This window comes from Gymnodraco acuticeps, unplaced genomic scaffold, assembly GCF_902827175.1.
Source record: "Gymnodraco acuticeps unplaced genomic scaffold, fGymAcu1.1, whole genome shotgun sequence".
Lineage (NCBI taxonomy): Eukaryota > Metazoa > Chordata > Actinopteri > Perciformes > Bathydraconidae > Gymnodraco > Gymnodraco acuticeps.
In genome coordinates this window covers 294,901-311,789 of record NW_022990449.1, presented here as the reverse complement: position 1 = coordinate 311,789, position 16,889 = coordinate 294,901, and the positions used below count along the sequence as shown (strand labels likewise).

At 42.3% G+C, this 16,889-nt stretch overlaps 1 protein-coding gene across 1 annotated transcript in view; it reads left to right on the top strand.

Moving 5' to 3' along the window:
* LOC117552325 (ras and Rab interactor 2-like) overlaps positions 1 to 16,010 on the top strand; it is a 52,697-nt gene extending 36,687 nt beyond the window's left edge. Inside the window, 7 exon segments of the mRNA XM_034225698.1 lie at positions 3,276 to 3,703; positions 3,705 to 4,677; positions 9,140 to 9,222; positions 9,964 to 10,189; positions 10,334 to 10,465; positions 12,809 to 12,972; positions 14,121 to 16,010. Coding sequence (XP_034081589.1) covers positions 3,276 to 3,703; positions 3,705 to 4,677; positions 9,140 to 9,222; positions 9,964 to 10,189; positions 10,334 to 10,465; positions 12,809 to 12,972; positions 14,121 to 14,447 — 2,333 coding nt within the window. The 3' untranslated portion in view covers positions 14,448 to 16,010.
* The last annotated feature ends 879 nt before the right edge of the window (positions 16,011 to 16,889 follow it).

The window sequence follows — 16,889 nt, the reverse complement described above, 5'->3', positions numbered from 1 at the left end:
TTAATTAATAACCCATCTGTAGAATACTGCAGGGACTTAGACCCCGTTTACACGAGGACGATACGGGTTGTATCCGCATAGTTTCTCTTGCGTATAGCCCTTTCGTTTACACAAGGCCGTAACAAACCGATAGAAACAGACCCCGCAAACGATAACGGGTCCCAAGGTGGATAGATCTGCAAACGGAGCGCTCTGGGGGACAAACGGCTCGGTGTGTACGCCCTATACGATCATTTCCTGATAATGATGAAGCCATAGCCCCGCCTCCCTCTCCCCACCTCTCCTGCTCAGAGATCAGCTGCTGGGCTGTCAGAAGAGGGGGAGGAAAACTCAGTTTATTATTCTTATATTATTATAAAGAGTCGACTCGTTATCAATTTGTTTTAAAGCTCAATAAATAACAAAGAAGACCTCTGACCGACACTTTTCAAATTTTGTATGAAAGATTTAAACTTTAACGGACATGTTGACCGGCGAAAAACAATGTTTAACTGAAACTCTGCCGCACGGTTCCCTCGTCCCTTGGAAGAGGCGGAGAGGTGGGTGTTTGTCATCTGCTGGTGGACTACCGGAGAGATTTACAGCAGGAGCACACGCCGTCCACCGCGGAGAATAAACAGAAGGGCAACCATGGCAACCATGCTCCGGGATCTTCTTCGCTGCTCTTGGTGTATTTTGTGGCGGCAGCAGCGCCACTTACCGGCCTGGCATATGTACTACAGCGTTTCCTGCGTTTCCAGCGGTCTCGTGTGAACGGATACGTTAATTGAGCCGAATGCGTGTGAATGGAAGACTTTTTTGAAAACGCATACGTTCCCGTGTAAATGGGGTCTTAGAGTCTGTCTGAGAAAAGAAATCCATCATGATGAAAATGTTGTCCATTTTTTCTTTTACCATCATTTATGATAAGAACATTTTTAGATGAACAGTCTGAACACACACAAATTGTCGAAATTAATCTATTTATTTGATATTCAATATGCATGTCTTTGACTCAATGTTGTGGCTAAAGCAAACAGGAAAACCCCATTATTGAATGACCTGTTTTTAATATACTACATTATGCTCAATCTAGTGGTGCCTCTTGCCTGATAGGGCTCCACCTTTTATTACATGCACACAGTCATGTCAAGTAAGAAAGCAAACAAAGATAACACACCAAGTCATTGGTTTTATTTATTGTTCTTTGCTGATCATTCAGATCAGATTCCTCCTTTAGACACTTCATCTGTCAAGTTATTCTCAGCTCAGCCACTGTGCATGTGAGTCAGCTTCCTACAGCAGGAGCCTACAGCATAGTTTAGTGCTTAGTGTGGGGGGGAAGGGAGTGGCCTCTCCAAACACACATCACACCACATTCAGACAAGTATGAAAACACACAAGGCGTATGAAGTGTAGAAAAATGTTAAAGCAGTAAACAGTTGTATAGCTACTGAAGAAAATGGCTTGTTATTTGTGCACACTGGCATTTCTGTGAATGGTAGCTGGTGTTCTTACGTTGGAAGTCGAGAGGGATAGACAGCTTGAGAGCCTCTTTTAGGGAAACTCCCCTTCTCCACTGGAAAGCTTCTATTTAAAGACAGAAAAGCGCTTTTATTATATGTTGTAAATCTGAGCACATGTGAAACACAAACACACGTTAGTACGAAGACCTTTGTATATAACATTTGCATTGCAACTGATTTGCCTTTTCAGAGGGCATGGAGTGGAATATTATAATGAACCTATTTATAGCAGATATTCATGTCACAATTCATATACCCTGTTAATATAGTGTATTTCATATCATGCTTTAGCAGGGAGTTTTATGATCTGCTCCCTTAGGTTTCTGTGCATGTAAATGGTCTGCAATGACTCAAATCCCAGAGTTCCCTCCAGAGGGAGTTTCTGGCTGTCACAGTAGAGTCACAAAGTACCAATGTGAACCTGAACATGAGCAGTCCTCTTTGATAGCTAATAAGCTACCATGTAATCATCTAAAGACTTCCTGCAGAGATGTTTTACATGAAATCCCTGTAGTTTGTCAAAGTGCACATTTGCCCCTGTTCCTGCTTTTACTTGGAAAAATCTGCAAGATGTTTTATTGACAGTAACAAAAAAGCATTAGTGAATGAAAGCTGAATTGTTTTCAGTAAACTATTATGATACAGCATATTATTTTGCTACCCTGCCTTTATGCATTTGAATATTGGCTTTTATCTAATCATTTGTTGTCCTTTTTCAATCAAATATTATACATTTCATATATTTGATAGAACAAAACTCCTCTTTGTAAAGTCAGAGTACACTTTATTAAGGTCAGTCAGTATTACATGTGCTATTTACAGTTGGCCTCCCGCTGCAGTCTCTCTGCAGACAGACCCCAGAGTCAGGTGGTCCGTGCTCACACGGAGCAGCAGGAATACCACGGGCACATTTCAGTCTCCAGGCGAGGGGGTGTTAGAAGACATATGAAACTGTCGGACCCGGCTCCTTTATTGCCCGAGGAATGAGAGCAATAGTAACGTCTCCATTTTGAACCTGCAGGAGCAGTCATCACTGGGCTTATTCTGCGACATGTGTTGAAGCAGCATGTTTTCTTTCAGATTGTGTTGTAAATACATGTCAGGACTTAAAAGAGTCTTTCCAGTGGCTTTTAAAGCTCAGTGTGTTAGCGTGACAACAGTCTTGGCTAAACAGCTGAAAACAATGGAATGATTCAATGGAACATCAACATGGGAGTAAATGCCTTTCAATGTAATGGGACACTTGCACTGAATATAGAAAAAGAAGAAAGGCAGAAATAAGGATTTCTGACAGCAATAGTGCTGTTACATCAGAAACGTGTCCCAGAGCAACAGGAAAGCAGCATGTAGAATTTAGAGAGAGGAAAACAGAGCAGGAAGGAGTGGAGGAACTGGAACTGCGTGCCGTGGTTGTGCCCTCCCACTCTGTCTTTAGAATGGGCGACTCCCTCTCTGGGTGTGTGCCGGCACCCAGTGAGTCGCAGCCAGGATACTGAACTCACAGCGCTCCGGACACCAGAGAGACGATAGACGCAGCTAAAGACAGGCAAAGAGAACACTTAGAAAGACTTTTAGGAAACTTTTGAACTGCTGGGTGAGAGATAGTTGAGATTGCTGTCTTTGTTCTTCTTTCTTCTTGTCTTGGACTTACATTTTATTTGAAAACTCAAGGACATACCCTTTCTCTGAACCTTGAATTGAGGAGAGGTATGTGTGTAGCTTAAAGTTAGTTAATGTTTGCCTCTGAATGTGTGTGTGTTTGTGTTACAGGCTTCTGGGACTCTGCCCTGTGCAGTCAACACCGCACCTTCCCCCGTGCCTGCCGCCCTCTGAGCCGGACCCTCAGCCCCCAGCGGAGCAACAGGAACAGGGAAGGGGAGGAGTCTCAGCAGAGACACACCGGGGCCCACTGCGACAGTGCCCCCCCTACCCTACGCTCCTGCGCCTCTCCACCCTCCTTTCGTCTGGAGAGAAGACACTCCAGCGGCCCCCTGTGCTTCGTCACCCCCCTGTTCCTCCAGACGCATCGCCGCCCCCCCCGCTGTGAGGACGATCCGCCGACACATGCCGTCAGGTCCGATGAAGACCTAGAGAATGAGGGGAAGTCCTTGAAGCTGAGCAGCAGCCCAGGTATCGAGCAGCACGTGGACAAGGTCAAACTGAACGGCAAATCTCGGACACCTCCCCCCCGCCCTCCTCCCCCCCCGCTCCATGCCTCGCCGACGCCCTGCCCCCCCACCTCCTGGACCTCCAGCAGCTACCACCAGACCCAAGAGCATGCCAGTGGCTGTCACTGTGTCTCCAAGGCAACAACCAACTTCCACAAAGCGCCAAGCGCCGGCTCGGCCATCGATGGGGGGCAAACAGGGCAGCCCCTCCAAGACTGCCAGTCCACCGATCCCTGTGCCGTCAAACCCCCCCCCTCCAAGGCCTAAGAAGCCCGATCTGGAATCTCACCGCTGCCACATCGCCCTGGATGATGAGACCATCGCCAAAGCTCTGTCTCGTGCCAAGCTTCCACCCTGCCAGCCTACAGCAGCTGATGCTCTGCTGGAGGGTAACGCCGGGAGTCCGTCCACTCCTAAGGAGCGGGGACGCCAGCGGCTCAGTGACATGAGCATGTCCACTTCCTCCTCTGACTCACTGGAATACTCACATTCTCCAGGATTCTCCCTGGGCCTGGCCCCTAGCCCGTCCCGACACCTGAATCACCAAGACACGGTGGAGGATAGCAGCGACGACGACGATGATGTGGACGAAGATGACGAGGACTACGGGGTCAGTTTGGAGACGGACCTAGAAATGCGCCACCGTCCGTCCTTCAAAGCGCGAAGGCGAAGGGTTGGTGTGAGTCTGGGCGGGGGGTCCTTCATCCTGCCCAGGGCGCTGAAGGGACGTTTCCGCAAGGTGAGCGGCATGCTGAGCTCCCTCATGACCCCGGAAAGACGGGCGGTGAAGAGGATCGCAGAGATGTCCCGGGACAAAAGCTCTTATTTTGGCTCCCTGGTCCAGGACTACATCAGCTTTGTCCAGGAGAACCGAGGCTGTCACACCTCAGGGACGGATTTTCTGCAGACTCTCAGGCAATTTATGACGCAAATGAAGGCTTACCTGCGCCAGAGCTCCGAACTGGACCCCCCTCTAGAGTCCCTCATACCTGAGGACCAGATCGGTAAGTCAACCAAAAAGATTGACTATCTTCTAAACCGTAGAGTTCAATATACAGTACTTATTGGAGTAACTGGTTGCATAGTGGATTTGTGCATTTATGAAACAACTGCTCATGCATGCGTGGGTACGTGTGTTTTTTTAAACTTATATCCCATTTCTGGCAGCACTCACTTCCCTTCAAGTTTTCCGTCTAGTACAACTTAAGTGGTACAAACTCCTTGGTGTTGCTTCAGAAAAGGATTTGAAAATGACCTCATTGGTTGACAGTGTTCAGTGAGTGTTTAGGCTTGCCATCGTCTTGGGAATCGAACATACTAGTAGAAGTTTTCCATATTAGACTGCCCCATTACTGGTGTTGAGTTACATAAATTCCAGTGTGCTCTGCCCCAAAGAGTTATTCTTGGCTCATGTTGGTGGGCATCAGCTCACATTGCTGTTGAGGCTCTTTTGAAAGGCAGGCTCAATATAAACCTATATTTGATCATGTTAAGAAAGATTTGTAGTTTCTGTCTATGGAGGCACATTTAATGTATGGCTGTTTGTGTTTGGACAACATTGAGCAAATAAATGAAACTCAGCTCCCTTATTGGCTATTGTGTCAAACAACTTTAACAAGCCACATCCATACACTATTAAGTCGTAGCCAAATTGTTTACATGCTCTATTGAGGTCATATTGACTGTAAAAATAAAATATTCAGGCAAAAGCAACTCCATCAGAGCGACATTTCATTCAAATCCTATTACTGTAGACTCCAGCATGAATATGTAAGTATGTCTTTGCACTCATCACACGTCCCTTGTTCATTGTAAACAATAACAGCAAAGCCTTGTTCAGAGACAGAGAAGAGATCCATTCTAGTTGTGCTAACAGAGCACGGATATGCACATAAAGCCTCATGCTCACAAATGTCCTCTTTAGAGAGGTGAATAAAGAAACATTGTAAAAGGATTTCAAAAATAAAGTTTATTAGTTTTAGCTGAGCTTGAATTCAAGTCATTTTAGAGACAATATAATGGCATCACTTTTTGTATTTATTATTTACATTATATTATATTATTTATGTAAAATTGACATATAATATATCTATTTAATTATCATGTTGCCAGGTCAGGTAAATGATTGTTTATTTTTACAAAGGGTGGGTCTACAGCTTTCCACACACCCTAATGTAGGGCTTTTGTTATGCTTTTGTCTACATAACTTTAGAGGTGTTTCTTACGTTTTTAGCGTATGTGCTTGCTGGTATTTGTGAATGTTTATCACAGACTCTCCCAAAGGTCATTCCAGTCGAGGGAAGCCTTTGAACAGGCTAGATAAAGCTCAATGGCAAACATCGCTCAATATACAAAGGATATGAGCCTTTCTGGAGGGTATCTGTGTGTGTGTGTGTGTGTGTGTGTGTGTGTGTGTGTGTGTGTGTGTGTGTGTGTGTGTGTGTGTGTGTGTGTGCGCCCCTACCTACTAGTGTGTCCAGCAGTGTGTCCTCACTAGCCTCAGTTCCTCCCTGTGTACACACATGGTCTGTGTGATGAACCCAGCCCAGGGCTCCCCTTGTTCTTGACTTCAGATGTATTGGTCTGGGGGTGTGCTATGAAGAGCTGAACCCTCACCTCAGGCGACCCCCTTCACTTCTCTCCCGGACACGGTGTGGAGGCTTGTTCTGTAGTGCAGCACATTCCCCTCTCTGACTCACCATAAATTCAGACATTTCTCCACAAGAACAGAATTCTTGTATGTGCATGCTGGCTTGTTTACGCGGTTACAAAGCGTGCGCTTGGCTCTGTGGAACTCATTGCATAAACACTGCCTGGAGGCTGCCAGTGAACTAAAGGAAGCAATTGTGTAAATGCAAACAAGCTGTACATAGCTGAGGTAGGCAGAGAATGATTTGAAGCCTATGTATGTAGATCCGAGGTACAGATGGAGCCATTGTAGCTTTTTGCAGCACGCTAGCTCAATGAATGTTGCTTATAAATAGGGTTGGATTTGTCAAGGTCAGACAATCTTCAAACAAGAGATTGTACTAAACAGGTTGCTCAGCTGCACAGTAAATAGCAAATATGTAATGTATGAGGTGGAACCTGACGTGCCACACTTTGAGACTAGTCATTTATTTCCTTTGTGAGAGCTGTTGAAAACCAGGAATTCTGAAGTATTTAGATTTGTTTTGCTTCATTTTATCATTATGTTTTAAAACGTACAAATGTAGTTCTCCTTACTAATTAGATTACATTAGATATACTTTATTTATCCCAAATTGGGAAATTGTTTTGTTACAGCAGCAGAAAGTTCATCACAAAAAGTATTACACATGAGTTAAAAAATAAAATAAATATAATAAAATACAAATTAAAGAAAACATAAACAGTAATATATGATATCAACAGTAGAAACGTTTTATATCAATATAGTATCTAAAGAATGCCAAATCTACCAAAAAAAGGGAAATCTATATACACATGATACTACATATACATAACAAAAGTGTATAAAGTTGCGTTCAGTTTTTTAATGACAATTAATTTAGTAATTTAAACCTAATGAGGGAGCATCCGTCAGCACATTATTTATAATATGTGCAAAAAGTGAATGTCTGTATTACCATTTAAAGAAACAGATGCAGAAGAAATACAGAACATTATCAGTGACTTTCGTTAAACATCTGCATAAATGGTTGCTTGGTTTAAGCAATGTTTAGTAAAAAACTGTTTTTTAACAATTTAAACTATATGTATGTATGACTTTCAAAGGATGTATGTCTTCAGCAGGAATACCTGCCTGAGGCTAGGATTGAGAAAAATTGAATAATTGGCCTGACAAATCTGTTTTTAAAATGTTTTATGTATTGGATTATAAAATACATGTTTGGGATTTGGGAGAGTTTGAAATTGACCCCAGTTAATCCCCACAGTGTATTGTTTGGGATCAGGATTAGGTCCGATGAACTTAATATAATTGTTTATAGGCGCTTTCACACCGCAGTACTTTTCCCACTTTAGTTCCGATATAGTTCCGAAATGTTGCGTTCACTAAAATTAGTTCATGAGAACCTTTTTACCCCCTTTTCCGTCCCTGCTAAGGTGCATTCACACCGCAGTACTTTTCCCACAAAGGTTCATGAGAACTCTTTAGTTCTCCTGAAGTACAGATCGCGTTCACACCGGAATAAGTCCCTGGGGGAGGGTTACGCAAATGAAGCCACTGACGTCACTTCTTCTTCTGCTTTGGGTTTACTGGCCGACCGCAAACCACTTCATGGCGTATACTGCCACCCAAAGTCCCCGGAGTTGGGGAAGGCTTCAGTAGAAGCTGCTGGGACTTTCAGCAGCTTCTACTGAAGCCTTCCGAGTAAATCGCCAGAACGCCGACACCTCCTCATCTCTACCACTCCCATGTTTTCTTTTGTGTTGCCATAAGTTAGTCTCTCTGCGTTTCTGCGCTGGGCTAATGCTAATACTAATGCAAAAATAATAAAATGGCGGCTTCACAAAACTTTTTGGGAGTTTTACGGGGCGTGGTTTGCAATCCGCCCAGCCAATCAGACATAGGAACCTTTTTCTCCCACGAAAGTCCCTGCTCTCTAGCAGGGACGGAAAAGGGGGTAAAAAAGGTTCTGATGAACTAATTTTAGTTCCGGCTCTTTTTGGTGTGAACGCAACATTTCGGAACTATATCGGAATTAAAGTGTGAAAAGTACTGCGGTGTGAACGCGGCTCTAGAGAGCAGGTACTTTCGTGGGAGAAAAAGGTTCCTATGTCTGATTGGCTGGGCGGATTGCAAACCACGCCCCGTAAAACTCCCTAAAAGTTTTGTGAAGCTGCCATTTTATTATCCTTGCATTAGCATTATTAGCATTAGCATTAGCCCAGCACACAAACGCAAAGAGACTAATTTATGGCAACACAAAATAAAACATGGGAGCGGTGGAGATGAGGAGGTGTCGGCGTTCTGGCGATTTACTCGGAAGGCTTCAGTAGAAGCTGCTGGGACTCCCAGCCTTCCCCAACTCCGGGGACTTCCGGCCGTGGACTTCCGGCCATGGACTTCGTTTGCGGCCTGCCAGTAAACCCAAAGCAGAAGAAGAAGAAGTGACGTCAGCGGCTTCATTTGCCTAATCCACCCTCAGGGAATTTATTCCGGTGTGAACGCGATCTGAATTTAGTTCATGAGAACTAAAGAGTTCTCATGAACTAAATTCTCATGAACCTTTGTGGGAAAAGTACTGCGGTGTGAAAGCGCCTATTGGTTATGTTTGGTGTGGCCTTAGCTGGCTATGCAGAACATGTTGAATGTTTATTTGTTTGTAACGTTTCTGGATTAAATCAGAGTGCTTTGACCTTCTTTATATACAGTAATAGTAGAGTTTACAACACTTCTAGCATCTGGCAGAGCCATTTTACCTTTTTGTGGTTGATGTGTCTTGTTATCTTCAACAATGATTGACTTTGTATCTTCTACAGACCAGGTGCTAGAGAAGGCCATGCACAAGTGTGTCCTGAAGCCTCTGAAGAGTGTGATCGAGGTGGCTTTACATGACTTCCAGGTAAAAGACGGAATCATTTAATTTCACAATAACATCTCAAAATCTTATTTTTTAAAGGGACGATTCATGTCAAAATAAAAAATACATATTGTTCCTTTTACTTGTTGTGCTATGTATAAATCTAGATTGTTTGATGTGAGTTGCTGAGTGTTGGAGATATCAGTTGTATAGATGTCTGCCTTCTCTCTAATATAATGTAACTGGCTGTCAAAGTTTCAAAAAATACACTTCAAACAAAAAAATTCCTTGATCCAGAAATCATGACCCGGTTACTCGAGATAATCTACAGATTGGGAGCAGTTTCATGTACAAACCGAACTACATCCGCAAATAGGTTAGCACACGCCTCATTAGTCATGAGTAGATGCACGCGTCTGTCTCTGCAGTGATACTGTTGGCAGGTGTAGTTCAGCAATAAGAAAATTGATCCTGCATGAAATAGTCACATACGGTTTGAGTATTATCGTGTGTAACTAGGTCATGATTTCTTCTAAAGGACTTTGCTATGGAGTTTGAATGTTTTCACATTTTATTTTTTTGGTGCTTTCGGCACCAGGATGAACTGTCTCTTTGTGGGTGAACATAGACTCATCCTTACCTTCAAACCATTTTTGAATTCAAAAGAAAAAGATATCCCCAAAAGAGGAGTTTTGAGACATTACATAGGAACCTTATTAGCGATCTGGCTTGGTTAGCTGGGTAAATTAACCACACTTTTAACACTCAACTTGTTATTTCCAGGTGAAAAGTGGAGCTTTGCAGCAGCTAAAGGAGAACCTGGCCCTGGCTAAGGCCAAGAGGCCCCAGGAGTTAGGGGTGGATGGAGCTGTGCCTCCTGACCCCTTGGCTATTGAGAAAATCCGTCACAAGTTCCTAAACATGAGGAAGATGTACTCCCCTGAGAAAAAGGTGTCATTGCTGCTGCGTGTGTGCAAACTCATCTACACCATAATGCAGGATAACTCAGGTATGGTGAAGATATATCGATTTTTATTTTGTATTCTTCATTCGACAGAAAGCCTAAGATTTACAGCGATGATCTTTGTCAGACCTGTATGACTGACCCCTACCCCCCCTTCTCCCTCACTGCTCTCCGTCTGCTTCCTTCCAGGGAGGATGTATGGTGCCGATGACTTCCTGCCCATGCTGACGTATGTGGTGGCTCAGTGTGACATGCCTCAGCTTGACACAGAGATCCAGTTCATGATGGAGCTGCTGGACCCATCTCTGCTTCAAGGAGAGGGTAGGTGCAGAAGCCCACTTCACATCACTCATCGATATAACTGCTTGGTATATAACTCATAATGTACCATGAAAACAATGTCACTTAATTTTAGGCCAGAAATCACATAATTAAGAGGCCTTCACACCTCTTTTAACTATGCATTAAGTATGGAGCTGAGCATAGAGACTAGAGGCAGTGGGAAACAGCTAGCCTTACTGATGATAAAGTTGAGAAACAAGACTACCACAATCTCTAAAGCTCACCAAATACCATGCAGAATCTTGTTTGTTTAACCTGTACATTGAATGCAATGTAAACATTATAATAGGCTATGAGATAAAGGCTTTATCTCTTTTTAGCATGTCCTATTTGCTAGTTTAGTGTATTGTTTGTAGCTATAGCTGCCCTGAAAACCACAACCTAACGTTTTTACAAACACACAAGTGCTTGTTATATACCGTAGATCTTAAATAATGAGAACAATATCACATAATTTGGCTTTTACACCTCTTCTAACTATACACAAAGTATGGAGCTGGGTGCATTTAGCTTTAGCTTTAGCTTAGCTTAGCTTAGCATAGAGACTGAAAGGAGCTGTTCGGCCAGCTCGGTAATGGAACCAGCTTACTAGGCAGCCGAGACCGCATATTGGCCGCCAGCTCCACTGAGCTGTCCGGCGGCCGTAAGCTGAACATACACCTTTCATAAATAGCATACAGTACCATCGGGTAGTGAGTAGTATGATTTTCAGGAGATGTTTGTTGAATATTTCCTACATGAGGTCATGCAAATTACAGTATGGTGTGAGGTTAATGTTGTATAACCCGAACAGAGGAAGTTCTTTCGAGGAGGAAATACTTAGCTGTGTCATCACAGCTCCAGACGAATGGATGGAAATAGATCATAAATAGATCAAGGGCAAGGGTCACGTATATGAACTATTCACAATGCTGTCATAGTATTAGGTTCTTGTAGTGATCAACTCTGAATAATGAATAAGTAGCTCCAGACAACATTTGACCTGAAGCTTTACGGAATGTCCCCTGTTACTGGAGTAGCATGGTCAGCACCACTTTTAAGACATGTATTATATCACATTCTGCTGGAATAAAAACAAGAGTTTTCCTGTGGAAGATGAAGCAATTTCGAGACAAGTTTAATGTTCCTCAATTATTATTGTTTAGCATTCCAACGCAGGTATTTCACCAGAGTGGTCTCAGCTGATTTGGGGAAGGTTTTGTGTGAGAGCTTGACAAACATAGCAAGCGAAGTCCTTTTGACATTGGTAGGAAATTCCACACGCTGTTTGATTTGAATAGGCTGGCGCCGGTTCAGAGGATAACAGAGACTGACCCCTCCCAGAGTGAAATATTTAAGCTCATTGTAGAATGGCTTACATGTATGTGTATCCTAGAGCCTCAGTTAAAAATGTGAAAGATGACTGATCCTGCACCGATTCATCTCTTATATAAAAGGAGGAAGTGTCCATTTCTTGATACATTTTACGAGATTCTACCTAGTGTTTGGTTTCATTTCTAAATAACTAGATCTGCATTGTTTCTTTTCCTACATCCCCATAACGCCCCTCATTTAGGTTTTGGATTGAGGAGGGCAGACATACATGTAATAGTAGACATGGATCATTTTGACATAGGTATACAAACATGGTATTTATTTGTATTCACGTGTATTATGACTTTTATCCACTGCCTGTATAAATGGCGTTTATTGGTCTCAACCATCAGTGACACATGGTAAGAAAGCCCAAAACAAGAAAACTAATACAAATGAAAATTAAATAAAGATAATGAAATAAAATAGGAGCAGACAATATATATATATATATATATATATATATTATTTTTAAATGTCGTCCATATTGGTAATATTATAATATTATTTATATGTTTGTTGGAGCCATTTATAGTTTTTTTTATATTTGATGAGAATATCTAACAGATAAATGTTTAGTTAAAGTATTATTGTAATATACTATTTACATAGCTATGATTTGATAATGGCCACCTTTTTTGTGAATGAGTGACGTCAGGCTCCACCTGGGAGGGCTGAGCGAGAAAAATACTTGTTCTCTGTTTTTCTTTAAGTTGAACTAAGCTACTTCTATGCGAGTGCTTTAAGGGGAAATATGTTTCGGACATTGTCAACTAAGTAGTAAAACTGAAGTTCACGGGAAGTTTACACCCCAATAGTAATAAATCTCACAGCTGTCAGAACAAAATTATGAGATTTTGAAACAATCATTTATCATTTACATCAAAAAGTACATAAACCAAAGATTTTCTCATCAAATGTAAACTGGTACACCTCCCCCTCCTCCCTCCTCCCTCCTCCCTCCTCCAGGGGGCTACTACCTGACCAGTGCGTACGGAGCCATGGCCCTCATCAAGAACTTCCAGGAGGAGCAGGCCGCCCGGGTGCTGAGCTCCGAGGCCAGGAACACGCTGCACCACTGGCACAGGCGGCGCACCACCCCCCGCTCAGCGCCCACTGTGGACGACTTTCAGGTATCACGCCTGACCTGAACCCTCCATGAACATCCAGGCAGTGAGTCTAAGTAGTACCAATTCCAAATCAGTCCAAAGCTCACTCTCGGCATTGGGAAGGTGCATGAAAGGAGCTGTGTTCCGGCCCTGGACAGTGGAACGGATCATATCTACAGATTCTACTAACCTCACTGCATGTTGATCTGGATCCATTCATTTATTTTTGGTAGAAAGCACCCTCTAGTGGAACAATTAACAACTGCATCTGCTTTCTTTCTATGGCCATAACTGCATGGTGTTCTTCTGCCAGCGCTTGAGTCATCACTCATTTCTTGTTATGTTTTTCCTGGAAATGTTTGTCTGCTAAAAGAAAACTTAACCCTCAAATAATCATCTGTATATGTATAAGTACTCACCCTATGTTTCGTTGATAGGTTAAATTATACATATATATATATATATATATTATAAGTATATATATGAGATTATAATGTACAAGTGATATAACAGTTAGTCAAAGATCTTGTGATATAGTTTTGCTTTTCTGTAAAGTGGTGCAGCAATGCCAAATGTGTATTGGCCGTACTGGTTGTAGCATTGAAAGGGATCCCTTGACAAAAAGCAAAGGGATTTTGGAATATTGTAGAAATAAGGCCTTTTTTCATGCTTACACATTTTGTTCAGCAGGGTAAACTCCACATATTAATGCACCAGACGAAAAAACTAGCTTTTGACCAAAAAAAAACGAAATCACAATGTATCACATGTATCACCAATTCTAAGCTAAAGGTGGCTAATGTTCAGCGTGATGAGGTTTAGTAGTCCGCCGTTTTTATGACACATAGAACTTCAGAAAAATACTTCCAGTAGAATATTAACTGATGAAATAGAACAAGATGTGAAAATCAAACAGAAGAAAGAAACCGGAAGGGGTAAAATTATGACTCATTTCCAGCTTTTAGGACTCATTCCTGCACCACCCAATCAACTTCTAAGCATCGAGACCTTTCTCCATTGTTTTATTTCTAAATATGTATTTCTTAATATGATTTTGGTTAGTCTGTTTTGAATAGTAGAGCCAACATTTGTTTTTTATAAGAATTCAATTTCTCACAGATCATATTGTGCGTGAGTCTTCCTTTAACACATGCCTGTTGTTCTCTCTGTAGAACTATCTGCGTGTGGCCCTACAGGAAGTAGACACCGGCTGCACGGCCAAAACCCTGATGGTCCAGCCGTACACCACCACCGAGGAAGTCTGCTCGCTCTGCGCCTACAAGTTCAAGATCCCGGACCCTAACGCCTACGCACTGTTCCTGGTCATTGAGGGCACTCGCCAGCAGCTCGCCCCGGACACACACCCTCAGCGAATCAAAGCAGAGCTCCACGGCCGGCCCTGTGCACACACCTTCCACTTTGTCTACAGGAGGATACCGAACCTTAACCTCTTTATCCCGGCCATCATGGACAATGGAAACTGTATACAAGTTGAATAGAGCAGGATAATGATCTGAACTACAGTATTCTGGTGGTGCTTATAGAGGACTGTTTTGTAGTTAGATTTGAGGACGTCTGAATGGAAACCAAGCTGTATGTCGCAGTCAACGTGTGGAAGTGATCTTGGGCAAGAAACTTAAAGGGGAACTATTATGCTTATTTAGGCTTGCACTTTTAGCCTTTAGCCACAAACCGGTATAACACACTACGGGAAAATCCCTGGGTTCCCTCCAGAGGGAGTTTCTCTCCCACACACTCTCCCCACCCCCCCCCCCCCCCACATCACTACATAACACTCGTGCTTCTATTGGCTAGCGCTCCAACACATTGGATGTGATAGGCTAATCTCTAATATCTCTAAGCAGTTGACCAATCACAACAGAGCCAGCCAGCTAACCAATCAGAGCAGACTGGGCTCTGGTTTCAGACGGAGGGTGAAAAGAGGTGCTGCAGCACAGGCAGGATGAGCAAAATAAAGAGCTTTTTGAACATTACAGCATGGAGACATGTCCTAGTAGAGACACTACATATAAATATGTCCCCATTGAATTTAAATTGCTCTCGATTACATGGCCAATGGTGTGTGAGTGTTTCTTTCTCTGAGCAGGTGGCACCTTGTATGCCTCTGTATGAATGTTTGTGAATGGGTGAGTGCTGACTTGCATATATAAATGCATTTTGAGGGGTCAAACAGTCTGGATAAGTGCTATTTAAAGGCAATCCATTTACCATTTACCTTATTGATGCAGATATAAAATGTTAGATTTTATGTGAGGACTAGTGTAAGTTGGGAAGGTGGTACGCTGAGCGGAAGTTATCACAATGTGTATAGAAGCTAGTTTGCAGGATGTTTTTGTATGTAAAGAATGACACGGAGCTGGAGAGTTCTTAAGATTGTTGGACATGTGTGCCATCCTTAAAGTAAAGGTCAGGTGACTAACGTTTGCTTACACTGCTGTTATCCCAGGTGCCTTCAAAAGGAATACTGCGTGCTACTGACAGCTGCTGGTGATCTGTCAGAGAGATGAAAAATCTTGCTTAAGTTGATTTAATAAGTAAAATTAACTATTTTAAAGTTATGTTTATTCTCTGCAATTGCTGGCCAATTGTAGCTTGTATTCTGTGTAGAAATATTTTTATATTCAAATGTGTCATCTTTAATCACTAAAGATTTGTATTCTGATTTCATATTACTGTACTGGATTCAATAGTGCACTAAGATCTATGCCAGTTATTTCTCAAGAGTCAATTTCCAACAACACTGTTTCTATCACTCAAACTGAATATATACAATTCTCTCTGAACGAAGCTACTTGCTGACTCCAACATTGATTTCAGCAGATGTTGCTACATTCTTTTTGAGGGAAGATGTCATAATATGACCCTGACAGCACAGGAACAGCAGGGTTTTACTGGATCCACACAGCTAGTCCCACACATTTCAATCTACACACACATAATACACAGTTTAAAAGGACATATGACAGAACCTAATACAGGAGGGGCAGGGGAATATTCTGTGGAGTTGTTGTGGTTTGATGTATAAAGTCAAATGAACTCTTTGTCGTTGTGTTTGTTTCTTCTTTCTATTGGCTACTAACTAACTTTAGACATATAGCCAGGGGCCCATGCTAAGATAAAGCTAACGTTACATCACCCTGATTGGTCAATAATCAGATACAGAGGTATATTATTGATATATGATAATGATGTAGGACTAAATCATAATTCTGTTCTATTTGATTTTAAATGCACACACATAAAAAATGTCATTGAATGTATTAATATATTATGATCATCATCATATCGTGATATGACAATCATATCTGTAATGGAAAACTTCTGGAGCAATGGAGTGGTAACACAATGGAACACGGGAGAGCTGGAACATGATGGCAAACACTGAAGAATTGATTGGAAGTTACGGCCGCAGAATTGACAAAACGTGTGAGGTGTCACAGCGGTTGCCAAACCAATTCTGAAGATCTCTTCCCCAGACCCATGTATTTAAATAGCCGTGATAGAATAATCAACATTGTGCATAACAAGATAAAACAGGCAAAGCACAATAACACCTATCAGCTGACGCCAACAGGCAGGAACAGGGAGACAAAACACTGAGAGCACAGCACCCCAAGGTGCAGGCCTGTGCTCAGTGAGGGCAGAACAAACTGATACACTGGGTCAAAGTTATGGGCCTAGGAAGATATTTCCTAAACAATATCTACATGATAATTCATTACAATATGATATAGTGTGATTAATGCCAGAAACTTAATTTGAACACAAAAAATAGTAGTACAGAATTAATATGAACAAAATCAGATATCATGAAGTGATCTGACACTACAATCAAAACAATTTATATAATGGAGATCTGTTTTTATGGGACCTGTAAAATGAATTAAACTATGTTTCGCGCATGTTCTCAGTTGTAAGAT